This window comes from Phocoena phocoena, chromosome 11 (genome assembly GCF_963924675.1).
Source record: "Phocoena phocoena chromosome 11, mPhoPho1.1, whole genome shotgun sequence".
Taxonomy (NCBI): domain Eukaryota; kingdom Metazoa; phylum Chordata; class Mammalia; order Artiodactyla; family Phocoenidae; genus Phocoena; species Phocoena phocoena.
In genome coordinates this window covers 25582159-25596738 of record NC_089229.1, presented here as the reverse complement: position 1 = coordinate 25596738, position 14580 = coordinate 25582159, and the positions used below count along the sequence as shown (strand labels likewise).

Genomic DNA, 14580 nt, shown 5'->3' with positions numbered 1-14580 from the left:
TCTTCCCCATGGGACTTCATTTGAAGAAAGCGTTCTACTGCCTTAAAAACAAGTTTTGGGTTTTTTTCTCAAGTATGTAAACTTTTCCAAAGGTCAGCCCAAAGAGCTAGCGTTCTTGTTCTTTTGCCACTCTGGGGGCAGAGCAGGGTGGGGTTCACAGTTCAGTTTGAAAATACAGATTGGGTAACTCAAGGCAATATTTGAAGATACATTATGGGTGATGAAAAAATTAACCATTTGTGCCACCAGAGATTTTAAGTCTGATAACAGGGATAAGACAGTAAATTCTTCCTGCTTATTTTTTAAAATTTTGCGTATTTTTCTGAAAAGAGAAATTAAACATAGCTTAAAAGGAAGGCATCTGACTCATCTTCCTGTTCCCTCAAATTAATAGCCAGTGAATTGCTACCAGTCCAGCAAATGCCCACTCTTCCTCATTTTTCCAGACTCAAAGATATATTCCCTAAAAGCATTGGTCTAATTTAGCTACCTCTCCTCTGTTTCCATAGCAACCAATACATTCCTGTAATTATTAATTTGCTTCCTGTCTCTGTACTAAACTATAAGTAAGCTTCTTTGGTGTCTTCCTCTCTAAACACAGGAGGGAGCATTTGTAATTTTAGGTAATATAGCACAATATTTCAGAGCACTGGCTTTGGAGTCAGACCTATCCAGCTTTCTCTAGCTTAGTGAATCTTTCCTCATCTATGAAATGGGAATAACAGTAGTAATGTTATTACTGTTATTACTGTATTAATGATGATGGTAATTTAGTTTGTTGTAAATCTTAACTGAGACGATGCGTGTAAAATGCTTAGTTGAGGTTTTGCCACATAGCACTATGTCATCTGAGTGGCTGTTGTTATTGTATCTCTAATATCTGACATAATGTCTTTTTTTAAGTATTAAAAATCTTGTTGAATGGAATCAAGGTTTATTTTAAACATTTACCAACTTTGTGCTTTAGAGAAGGCTAAAAGTTAAAATTAAAGCTTGCCACTTATCTAGAAAGAGTTGTCCCATGTATTTTCATTCAATAGTGATGATGATGTTTCTGTTCGATGTTCTTTTTTTTTTTTGGTCTGTTCCAAAACCTGTGCTCTTTCCACATAGCTCTTATAAAGTTGAGGTATAAATTGAATGCTTACTATGTGCCAAGGACTGTTCTAAATGCTTTATATTTATTTAGTCCTCGTAAGAACCCTATGAGTTAGGTATTAGTTATTATTCCTGTTTTTAGATGAGACAGCCAAAGCAGAGAAGGATTATAATTTGCCATGGGTTACCAAACTAGTAAGAGGCAGAATTGGGATTTGAAATCCACAGTCTGGCTCCAGAGTTTGTGTTCTTAACCTGCACAAACCTACCTCTCTTATTTGCTATATGCTTTACGTAGGCATCTTTTAGGTAACTTTCTTGGAGTTTTAAGTTTGTTTACAGTGCTGGCATATGATACATAATACTCATTTGTGCTTGAATGAATCAATATGATGGTATGATAAATTTATAATTGATATAGTATGATCATTGATTAATTCTTCTTGGCTTCAAGTAATAACTATTTTTCACTGTAGGCCCTTTTCGGAGCTATATTTAGCCAGGATTAGCTATTATGAAGCAATCTATTCTAATACTACAAAAATTTGGACAAAGAAATTGCTTAACAAATCTACTTATATTCCTAAATTCATATTTTCTTGCTGGTACTCACTCAAAAAAAAAGTCTGTGTTTTATTTAGTTTTTCCTCTTTTGGGTTACTCTGTTGAATTGTTTGTTGATTTTTTTTTTTTAATGTTACATGGCATTGTGACAGATAATTCAATTCTTTATAGAAGAAGCCTTAAAGAATTTGGGCATACTTGTCATAATGTTGAATTTGGCCTCTAAAACTTCTGAAATACAGTTGACCTTTGAAACATAGGGGAGTTAGAGGCACCCACCTGCGTATAACTTCACAGTCAGCCCTCTCTGTTCTCAGTTCCTCTTCCCGGTCTTCAACCAACCCTCCATTGTGTAGTGCTATAATATGTATTTATTTTTAAAAATCTTCATCAAAGTGGAACCCCACAGTTCAAACCCTTATTGTTAAAGGGTCAACTGTAGTAATGATCTTGAAATTTACTTTATGTCTCTTTCAGAATTCTCCACTTTACCAGTACTTACAGGATCTGGGACACACAGACTTCGAAGTATGTTCTTCTCTGTCACCAAAACCAGAAAAATGCACAGTGACAGAGGGACAACAAAAGCCTCCTGCAAGAGCCCTGCCAAAAGTAAGAAGGCATACTCATTCTCCTTGACTCAATCTTTTGTTCTTTACTGATTATTTAAACTGCCTTTACCCTTATCCTTGCAAAAAACAGAAAAACACCCTGTTGGCAACTTCATGTTCTCCCTTGCACTGGTAAGACTTTAATTTTTATTTCATCAGTAGTATGTGTCTGTTTAGATAAACATGAATCCTTGCTGTTTTGGACTATCTCATGGGTAGTTTGTATAATGAATTAAAATTAATATGATTGAAGATTAAAATATATTACATATTTAAACATTGAAGTTATCTGGAAGGAACCAGAAAAATAAACTAAAACCTTAATGAGAACCCAACTATAGGATTCCTGTAGTAACTAGAATTTTTTTCTTTGAGAGAGATTGGGATTGACATATATACACTAATATGTATAAAATAGATAACTAATTTTAAAAAAAAGAAAAAAATAGTGGGATAGCAAGTGCAGACAAAAACAAAAAAAATTCTTTTAAAGAGAATGCAAAGAACAAAAAAAAAGAGAATGCAAATTATAAGAAAGCAAATTAATACTTAATAAACAGTTTCAAGGATATATGATAGAGTGAGTGTATTTACCTCAATTTCTGATGCCCTTTATATCTGCGGTATCATTTACTTTTATACAGTAAATATTTCATAGTTCATGTACATCATTGTGAGGCTGAGATACTAGAAGAAGCCACCAATAATTATGTTCTATAAAATACATTTACTAGATTGATTCATGTTTTATTAGCTGTATTTATTAAAATAAGAAAAATTCCAGTATATTTCAGTTTTAACAAAAGGAATTCTAATTTAACAGAAAAAACTATAACTAGATTACCTCATTCCTCAAGCGTTCTAGTTTAATCAGTGTTTTATTATAATTCAAGTTCCTTTGGGGAGGAGGATTTTAAAGTTTTCAATTAGTCATTTACTCTGTGTGATAGAAAGGAAAAGATCTTTCCTTCTGTACTTCTTAGAAAAACTCTAAAATGTGAGGTAACCAAGCTGGGCACAATTGCAACAGCAGAGTAAACACCAGAGAAATGTTGTTTTTTTTTCCACTAACACTCACAAGGTGGGAGTTAGGGGAGCAAGAGTCCTCTGTACTTAAACCCTTTCTTCTCCTTGCTCCTTTCAAATATGAATGTTCCTGGGAAAAGTTTTGAAAGCAAAACCTAAAGATATATCTAAAAGATTATTGGGACTTCCCTGGTGGTCCAGTGGCTAAGACTTTGCGCTCCCAATGCAGGGGGCCCGGGTTCAATCCCTGGTTGGGGAACTAGATATCACATGCTGCAACTAAGAGTTTGCATGCCGCAACTGAAGATCCTGCATGCCACAGTGGGGATCCTGAGTGCCGCAACTAAGACCCGGCATGGCCAAATAAATAAATATTTTTTAAAAAATAATAAAAATAAAAGATTATTTACAGACTAAAATTTGAATTTGAGATTACTTGGCAACAAAAGACAAAGAATGGGCCAAGGGATAGTGCTGGGGCAGGAAATGGACATTGACCTCTTGTGTGTGTGAGTGTGTGTGTGTAAACTTGGGTTTTGTAAGTATTTAATTTTCATTTATGACAGGTATTTTTACATATAGAAATGTTGTTATTAATTTATAAATAAATGAGTTTAAAATTTCATCCTCTTAGAAATAGAGGAACAGTAAAAAGCATAGCCAGAGGGTGTTTTTCAAAATTACCACATGTCTAGAAAATTCATTTAGTCTTCATATTACACATTTCAACTGTACAAGCTATATCTTTCTAGAATGGGGCTTTTCTAGATATGAAGCAGCTAAATTTTAGAAAGATTTGTTATTCCTTCTTAGGGGATATATTTTTAGAATTGCCCCCCAAATTCTGTTCAAGCTATGAAGTAGCAGTTATTTTCTTTGGAAAGCAAATTTTCTGTATGAGTTCATGATGAAACAGTTATTAGCATTAATCACCCTTTTTAAACATTTTTTTTAATGTGATTGCTAAAGTACTTATTGAGTAGTCTGTACTGGTATTCTTTTCATGAATATTCATTCTCTGTATATTTTTCTGGTTTCTGTTCCTGTGATTATTCTTAAACATTCCTCCCACAAAGTTTCAGCATCAGTCCTCTTTGCTTGATCTGTTTTCTCTGAGCTATCTCATCTACTTTCTTACCCTCATTGGCCACTTTTGTTTATTCTCCATTTTCACTGAGTTCCAGATACTTGTTAGACATTTCCATTTGCCTGTGCTGCAGGCAACTCAGATTCAACATGTCTAAAACAACTTTTTTTTCTCAGCATTCCTGAAACAAAATATTCTTTCTGTATTCCCAAATTACCACCCTCTCAATTATCTTGCAATTTCCCATCACTCCCACATTGATTTGGTCATTAAGTGACTCAACTTCTTTGTCTCTAAAAGCCAATCCTTACTTATTACCATTTTTGCTACCCTAGTTCAAGGCTTTATCATTATTTAGCTGGGCTGTTGTATATCCTTCTAATCATGCTTCTTGGCAGAGCTCATTCCCTGCTAGTACAGCCTCTGCACTGTTGCCAGTTATTTTTCTAAAGTGCTGATTTTTATTGTTTCACTTCCTTATATAAAAACCTTTGGTGACTCCTCACAGTCTATAGGATAAATTCTAAACTGTTATTAAGACCACAGTCTTTTACAATCTCAGTGTACCTTTTAAACTTCATTATTCTTCCCTTGGGTCTTAACTGTCCCAAACTATGCCACCATCCCCAGTGGCATGTACTTCCATGGCTCTCTCCTTTATTCATCCTTTCCCCTTGCCTGGAGTGTTCTTCCCTCTGTTGTTATTAAATTCCTATTCATTTATTAGGGCTTAGCTCAAGTGTCAGCTCCTCTTGACCTCCTTTTTCCCACACTTTTTCAGATTTTACATTGGTTTGTAATTATTTGTACTGTCTCTTCTAAGTTCTTGAAAACAGCAGTTACGTATATTCATCTTTGTTCCCATGACCCTTTTTCAGTACCTGGAATATAATAGTCACTCAATGAAAGTAAACTCCATTTACTGGCCTGCTCAGGAAATGGGCTATTAAGGTAAATCGAATTTTTGATTGATTCAATAATATAACTTTTATTTCAATATGAGACAGTTTTTCTAAAATTGATTAAAATATCTTTCTGCCTTAGTATTATAGAATGAAATGCTCTTAATATTTGAGAATTTGGAGTACTTGGTTTTCATTTTGAAATACATACCCAATACCATCGTCATGTGGACATAGGTAGTATATAGTGTACCTGAGATACGTAGGTTTACAGGTCTCATTCCAAACTCACTGAATCTGAATCTTTAGTTGGGGGGCCCAGGAGTATGTTTCTGACTGAATCCTCCAGGTGATTCTGATTTGTGAGTAAATTGGGGATCTAATAAGGAGGCTGCAACACACTGGCAAAGCATGTAATATAACCTAGATGACTTTTTTCTTCCTTTTTCTGATAAAAATTATGATTAATTAGAAGTAAGTTATATGAAGTTTTTCTGCTATTGAGGTGTGGTTTAATAATCCTTTACAATGTCATTCCTCTCCTTCAGCGAGGCATCCTGTTAAAAGTGGCTGAAACCATCAAAAGCTGGATTTTGGTTCAGTGCAGTAAGAATGATGACTTACTTCACAAGTTGGTGAGTGTTCACTTTACTTCTTTTTTGTCACTTTTCAGGACTCCGGTTTATTAGTGAGAAAATTGATGAATCCGAATTTGTTTTGCTACTGATTTGGGCAGTGATTGATTTTGATTAGAAATTCTGGGCTGTTCTTCAAAAGGAGACTGATCTGCTTCATGAAGTGTTAAAGTTTGTTTGTATCACCTAAGGGGAAAAAAAAAGGAAAGGAAGTTCTTCAGTAACTGGGGATCTTTGCATTTGGACTCATTAGTATTATCTTCTAAGAGGTTATTAGCCACTGAGAATAGGATATTCTGGTAATTATTGAAGCCCTATTTGTTAGATTACTCATTTCCTGCTGCCGTCTTCCTCCATTGACAGGTATTCCTCTCCGTGAGGAAGGGAATAGATCTATTAGTGGGATCCTCCCCCTTTTCGTTAGGAACTTGACTGTCTCTATTCCACAGCCTATGTTTACAAAGTTTGGGCAAAATCAAGAGTGGTTCCTCCCTAATTTATTTATCATTAATCTACCATTCTCTGACAACTTCATATATAAAATTTAGTCTTCTGGGACTGATAAATCGCAGAATTTCCCAAAGACTAGCTTGATCTCTGAGCCCCAAGAGGGAGTACATCTTAACAATATGAAGTCTAGGTAATATAGCTAAAAAAATTAAAGTTTTAAAATTCTTATGACTCTCACAAGTAAGCAGATTTCAGAATCTTCTGCTGCCCTGTGACCTTAAGATGATAATTATCATTCTTGTAAACTGTCATTTGTCAAAGGATGTTTACAAAGTGCTTTCACATTTTGATTTGTTAATCTAAATGCTGTATAAGGTTTAGTGTGTTTTACCATTTGGAAGCCTGAGGTTCAGACATTTCAGTTTGGTTAAGAATACTTATTAAGTGAATTGTTGAAGAATGTTCAGCTAGAAAGTGAATCAGAATTTGAACTCGGGTCTCCTGGTTTCAAATCCCAGGCTCTTTTCGTTATAATGTACCACCTTTCTAGCTTAAGTATTACTATGTTTTGACTGACTAAAATTACTTTTTTAGCAATCAACATTGGCAAGTTCTCTGTTCAGGGTTTCGTCTTCATAGGTGTGTTGAAAAGGTCAATGAAGTGTCTTGTCATCTACGTAGACATCATCTCTAGCCAGGTGGAGCCATCCTCATTCTTCAGTGATACTAGGACTGTGGTAAGGTATATGGATCCATATACATTTTTCTGTGGTTTAATTATAGTCTGCATAGTCCTGCTCTTTTCATTCTTGGTTCTTTATCACTGGCCACATGCTTCATGTCATATTTCACTGTAAAGTACCAGCTTCTGAATGCATCCCTTTTGTGCCTGTATTAGGCAGAATTGTAGGAAGTACATTCCTGAGAAATAGTTTACTAGTAATGGAACAAGGAATTGCCCAGTTAGCACCTGTCATGAGATTGCTTGACTTTTCCCCTTGATTATGAAATATTTTAAAATTTGTTATCTATACAGACATTGAACCAGTCTCTTCCTTTTATAAAGATACTGGTAATTGCTCCATGATATCTGAACATTTTACCATTGTTCATTTTCATTAAGGTAATACTTTTCTTCTTAAAGATTAAAAAAAAAAATTCCTTTATAGCAAGTATGATGTTAGTGGTATTGGCACTTTTTAAGTGCTTTTTAGCCTATAAAGTGCTATCATACATTATTTAACTTGATCCTCATCAGCTTTATTAAATAGCACTATATATTAAAAAGCGTGTAAGATCATTGAAGTATATTGATACATGAATAAGTTCTCTTCTCCATCCCTAGGGGCCAAAATAGAAATCTCTTTATTCTTTAGCTGTGCTTCTCATAGTCTTTTCATTCCATCCAAGCGGAATTCTTCCTAAGTTATCTTCTCATGCTATTTCTCTGTTTAAATTCTAAAAAGATCCCTACTACCTATCAAATCAAGTCCAATTCATCACTTTGGCTGGCATGAAAGAATCTGCGTAATTTGGCCCTAATCTACCTTTCCAGCTTTATCCCCCAATATTTTCATCAGCCCAATACACTCTTCCTTTTCCTTTATTCCTTGCCTATTCTCTATGTCTATATTTGTACTATTATACTGTGAAATTTGTTCCATTTTTCTATTTTTGGAATCTTTCCAATAAGCAGTACTAGCTCTTCCTCAAGGCCTTTCCTAGAAACTTTAGTCTGTTGGATCTCTTATTTTCTGCAACCACCTTGTAATAATATCTATGCTATGTTCTGTAAGTTTTTGTATTCTGTGAGCTTTTCTTTATTGTATTTTTAATTATTTCATATGTACTAACAACACTAACAGCTAACACTTACATAGCGCTTACTGTGCGCCAGATATTCTTAGTAGTTTATAAATACTTACTTATTTATTCCTTGCAACAACCCTGTGAAGTGGGTACTGTTATTATCCTCACTTTACAGATGAGGAAACTGGAACAGAAAGGTTATATTAACTTGCTTAAGTTGTGGGACCAAAATATAAACCCAGGCACTAAGTCTTGATACTTGTTGAGGGCGAGCCAAAGTTCACGTAGCACACCTTCCCCCAGCACAGAGCACCCATCCTATTAATACTGCCTCGAATCACACTGGTTTTGGGGAGGCTTTATCCCAGTTCTGCAACAGGTCTGATGCCAAGGAGTGGTGTTGAAGAAAGTGAGTTCCTGATTAAGTGGCATGCCCATAAGAGGGTCTGTGAAGAGGACGAGTTCCCAATCTGCATTAACAGCCTCCCCCTCTCTGTCAGCCTTAGCCTTCATTTAATTAGGCTTCTTTAAACTTAGCCCTATACAATTACTTAGAGGTCTCATAAAAGGCCTGATTTCAAGTTTTTGTAGCAAAAGTTTTATTTTTAGTACTTGTATTTGAATATGGTCATGTCTGATTAGGGAATCCAAACCAAATTATAAGGCCAATATGTGAAGGTTTATTTTAAGGATTACTGGAAAAGCTACCATGCTCCACCCCCTGCCCTCCTGCCTTCCTTTGCCCACCTGCTCTCACTACCCTGCAGCCCACTTCCCCCTCTTCACCCCTAACAGTAATATAAAGTGAGTTGTGCTGTTCTCTCTTTATGAAAGTGGGGTGGAATGTCGAAAAACTAAGTAGTTCCTAATGTTGGGATTGTAAGAGAGAGGAGGCAGTAGTTCAAATATGAACCATAAAAGTGCTGCAGAGGTATGTGCAGGGTGTATCAGTAGATGGTAAAAAAGCCTTATAGGCTAAAAGGAAGATCAGCATTCCACTGAGATTTTTTTTTTTTAGATAATTAAAAGAAATATATCCAAATAGTCCTAATATTAAAAATATTCTTCTCCTTCTCTAAAAGTGATGTATAGCCCATGACCAAGAGGATATGTGCTCTTAGTGTATGGATCACTGCATAGTGTATGGATCTGTAGTGTATAGATCACTGCTTAAGTCCTCATGGTTAGCTCGGGCTAGAATCTGTGGTGTGGGAATGATTAAGAAGAGCAAATCCACTGCCCTCAAACACTAGACCTAACTGGTTTTACTTTCATTGCTAAGGGTCTTGTCCATTAGAAGTTCTCTTTATTTTTATCATACAATAGTATCTCCCTATTCCTAAGTTTAATACAACATAAAACTAAATTTTCTGGTAGAGAAGACTATCTTCAGGGAAGAAGAATCAACTACCAAAGTCTTAGGCTTTGAAATCATAATCCTGGAAAGTTACTTAATCTCTTTGAGCTTCAGTTTTCTCCTCTGTAGAATGGACAGGAGGATGATAGTGTACATCACAGGGTTACTGTGGAATTGCTCTAACATTGCTATCTCATCTCTCACCCCTCCACCAGGTACACACTGCAAAAACTAATATTGGTGACTTGCAGGTCCCCAAACTAGAAGAGACTTGCTTTCATTCTGTCTCATCCCATTCTTCCAACTCTTTCATCTGGTTCATCCTTTAAGATTCAGCTTAGGCATCACCTCTTTTACTTTCTCTTTGTTGCAGGTTTTGTTCCTTCTATGCCATTTTCATAATAACCTAGTTATACCTCATCACACTTCTTTGCACTTACTTTTCAGTCCTCTGCGTTAGACTATGAACTCTCTAAGAGTAAAGTCTTATATGTCTTGTTCATTTTTTTATGCTTTTGATGTCAGGCATGTTGCCTGGTATGTATTCCTTGAGAGGTGGGTAGAAGGAAAAGAGGGAGGAATAAATAAGCTGGTATATGTGAAAGCATTTTGTAAACTATAAAGTGCTATGCACATGTTTTTGTCATTTTGTATTATATTCCTTAATGATGTATTTTTAATACATTCTAAATGTCCATTTTTAGAAAGCCTTGATCCTGCTGATGTAATTCTTAGATATTGGCTATATTGTTACAGCATCCAGGGACAGCATCTTCTGTTACAGGATTATATTTTCCATGTTGTTTTCCAACAATTTAATTAATTAGGCTTAACTCAACAGGTTTATTAATCTGTAATTACTTCACATCTGTTTATTAAAAATATATATTTCACTCACATGTGGCTCCATAAAGTCTGCCTCAGTCTTTATTGTTTCACATTTATAATGAAAATAAAACCCTCTCCATCATACTGAAAATAGATTGACTATTGTTTCTTCTTCTTGGAATCTGTACTAAAAATAAACAACTCTAATTTTATTAGCATGGTAGGAGCTTAATATTTAATACAAAATTATGCATGTATTAATACCTCTCTTCCGGTCTTTTAATGTCAAGGATATTGGATTCCGACTCGACTCACTACATACCATCCTGCAACAGGAAGTCCTGTTACAAGAGGATGTGGAACTGATTGAGCTACTTGATCCCAGTGTCCTGTCTGCAGGGCAACCTCAACAACAGGAAAATGGACACCTTCCAACACTTTGCTCCCTGGCGACCCCTAATATTTGGTACTGTCCAGAAAACATTTATCCGTTGCTTACATACAGAGTATTACCAGAGGAAATCCATCATCACGCTCTCCATTATAAAGGCATTATAAACATTTTAGCATTTTAATTAATGTAATGATATGCCAGAGGTTAAAAAAAAAAAGTCCCTTTCTAAAGTAAATACTATTTCAAGTGAAGGTGGAAAAAATATCCAGTTTGATTATTATATATTTTCAACTCAGTATAGTTAGTGCTGTGTTTAACAACCCAATAAGCAGGTATAACATATGCCCCCAAAAAAATCTCTCTTACCCATATACCTATACACATGTGCTCATGAAGGCCTAGCCAGTGCTTTATGTTTCATTACCATTAATAGATTATGTAGTAATTACATTGTAGAGGCACCAAGGATAGGACATAGGGCATGGAGATAAACAGTTGATTCCTGCTTTGTTGGATGAGAAGAGATCATAGACAATAGACAATTCAAACTATCTTAAAACTTGTCAGCCACTTAAAGTATTTGGATCTAATGCAGAAGTCTCAGGCCATAATCTGTTAAAAAGAAATATATATGTATAGTAAAAAGGGATTATATATACAGAACTGTGAATATCCTCTTCCTATTAAAGTATGCGTTTATTAAATGAACTAAATTATTGCTCGAACTGTTCAAGTTATATGGGCAGTTACATTCATTGGCCTCAGTGTTCTGAATTTATCTGTCTTTCCTGTCACATTGACAAATGCTTCATATTGTAATAGATAGCAAAGTATGGTGTTTTCCAAATATGTAGTCACTCAGATATCATGATGAAGTAAAGCATCTTATCCTTTAAAAATATAAGAACTTAAGGAGCTGCTAGAAGGAAGCATAGGTTTTAAGAATTTTATAACTTTATATTCAAGTTTTCTTTGACCTCAAATGTCATTAAGCAATTCTGAGCCCTATAAATACATTATAGACTTTGCTATAAATACATAAAAGTATATGATGAGATTTTGCTTTATGATATTACCAATATTGTCTAACAGTAAAAGATTCCAAGGGAAATTAGGGCAGGCAAATATTTATTAAGAAGCATTCTTACATTTTCTTTATAGTTTGACTATATAACTGTCTTCAAGTAGTGTTGATGTTTTTTGGATATCCTCAGATACAGCTCCCCTATATTTACCTCTTTCTATATTTTCACATTTTCATCTAAGCCTTCATTGCTTGAATGATGTATGTTAGTCTGTAGATTTGTAATTGACCTAAATTTTAAAAATTTCATACATATTTTGACTTCAGTTAAAGCAGTGTAAAAATACAAAGCTTGTCCATATTACGGTCTGCAATAAATATGTATATTTCCAGAATTGTGGTGATGGTTATTTAAAATTAATGATAAAATAAAAAATAAAATTAATGATAAAATAAAATAAGATGGGGCTTCCCTGGTGGCGCAGTGGTTGAGAGTCTGCCTGCTGATGCAGGGGACACAGGTTCGTGCCCTGGTCTGGGAAGATCCCACATGCCGCGGAGTGGCTGGGCCTGTGAGCCATGGCCGCTGAGCCTGCGTGTCCAGAGCCTGTGCTCCGCAACGGGAGAGGCCACAACAGTGAGAGGCCCACGTACCGCAAAAAATAAATAAATAAAAATAAAATAAGATGACTTTATTCAAAGCAATTACTCATGAAGTATATATTATTTCTAATTGGAAAAATGCTTATATTTTCTTGAGGTATTATATGTTTTTGCACAGATAAAGTCTAATTTTAGGGGAAAAGACCTCATGATATCTCCAAATATTAAAGATTTTTAGTATTAAAAATTAGTAAAAATTAAAGTTTTTTAAAATTTTATATTTGTAAAATCAGATTTTAAAATCTGTAATTTGTTTTTAGGTTAAAAAGCACATATCTTAAAAAAAAAAAAAGTTTTTTCAGAAGATACCTATTTATGTCCTTTACCTAAACTGATTAGCTCTAGACAGTGGGTGTCTAGCAACTAGACAGTGGTGCTAGATATTTTTTAATTGTTTCATATTACTTTTTAAAATGTCATATTTTATAAAGTCATACTTTATAAAGAAGCTAGCATTTTATCTATTTTAGGAAACCTGAATTGCTGACTAAAGTAACTCATCTTTCTCTGGACTGATGGATATCATTTTTTTGGCTTTTCTGTTCTAGGGATGTCTCAGTGCTATTTGCCTTCATTAGTTTGCTCATTATGCTTCCCACTTGGTGGATTGTATCTTCCTGGCTGCTATGGGGAGTGATTCTATTTGTTTATCTGATCATAAGAGCTTTGAGATTATGGAGGACAGCAACACTACAAATAACCCTAAAAAAATACAATGTCCATTTGGAAGATATAGCAACAAATAGCCGAGGTTTTACTAACCTCGTGAGAAAAGCTTTACGTCTCATTCAAGAAACTGAAGTCATTTCCAGAGGATTTACACTGTGAGTTCATTTTTCATTTTATTTTTTAAATAATTCTTTTCTACTACATAGTTAAATTAGAATGTTTATTACCTATTTTTATTTTTGTGTTGCATTTACAGAAAAAACTAGGTTTCTCTTTAGCACTTATTAAAGTCTGTTAACTGCTAAGTGAAGGAATAAATACATTATATATTAGATTTAATAAGTGGTATGATTCTTTTTTCTACTTTGAGAAACCAAAGTGCTTTGAAAATCATGATTATTTCTGTGTGTTACCATGTGATTACATAAGATAACATAGAGAGCCTTGATCCTCGCATGCAGTAGTTACCCAATAAATACTTGTTCTCTTTACTCACCGTCAGATGCTCTCTTTACTCAGTTTACATGATAGATGTATCTGACAAGAATTCATTTTGAAAACTCTTGCCATGTATTAATAATATTCTTTAGGTTAATAGTAGTAGATATTTTGGCACTGATACTCTCAGATACTCTCACTGATATTTAATACGGGAAATTAAATATTCAACAGTCTAGCTCTAAGTGTATTAAGCTACCAGATGGATAGACTATTTATTCTATTATTAAAGGGAAAACACCAATTATGTTCCATATTCTATGCCAGACAATTTTGCATACAACTAAAGGCGTACAATTATAAGCAGTAGAGCAAATGTTCAAGTTCATTCCATCTGCCTCTAAAGCTTATTTCCCGTACACTAGGCTGCCAGCTAAGCACTTACAGATGACAGTTGTAGTATAATATATTTAATAATTTATATAACTCATATAACGTCTGCAACCTATAGGTGGGAGAAAGTAAGTATATGGCAGAGAATAATTGTTGCTGTTAATTAGTTGTATCTGGAAAGTCATGAAAAGAGGGGGGCAGAAGAACCTTGGGTAGTCATTGCATCCTCCACTCTGCTCACTCTAGAGTAGTACCTAAACAATCTTGACATAAAAGCTGTATTTGGAATATCATGAAACAGGAAAGTAGAAGAGTCTCCAGTAATCCTCTCATTCTTCACTCTGTTGTGTTCTGGAACAGTGTTGTAAACTCCAGAGACATGAGAGAGATTTTATAACTTCTCTTTCTGCTTAATTCAAAATGTAACAGTCCTTAGTGTCTGTTAATTTTGGTCCTTCCATTGTAGTTAAAGTCCACTTTTGTTGATAGAGCGTAGCAAATATTGAGTGTCAAATTTTAAAAGTTAAAAATCATACTAAGTAAGTAATATAGCTCCTTTTCATTCTGGACTTGCACAACAAGAGGACTGACAGGTTAAGCAAAGTGGCTCTGTGTCCAATTAATGCTTAGGC

At 34.7% G+C, this 14580-nt stretch overlaps 1 protein-coding gene across 4 annotated transcripts in view; it reads left to right on the top strand.

The window, feature by feature from the left end:
* Nucleotides 1–14580, top strand: part of VEZT (vezatin, adherens junctions transmembrane protein) — a 70601-nt gene that overhangs the window by 32115 nt on the left and 23906 nt on the right. Inside the window, exons 2-6 of one of the 4 annotated variants that reach the window (XM_065886683.1) lie at nt 2140–2274; nt 5265–5337; nt 5837–5923; nt 10658–10833; nt 12997–13272. In XM_065886683.1, the coding sequence (XP_065742755.1) occupies nt 13037–13272 (236 nt within the window). In that variant the 5' untranslated portion in view covers nt 2140–2274; nt 5265–5337; nt 5837–5923; nt 10658–10833; nt 12997–13036. Of the gene's footprint in view, nt 1–2139; nt 2275–5264; nt 5338–5836; nt 5924–10657; nt 10834–12996; nt 13273–14580 lie in introns of those variants that run through there. The other 3 variants (XM_065886681.1, XM_065886682.1, XM_065886684.1) reach the window with 3 other exon arrangements.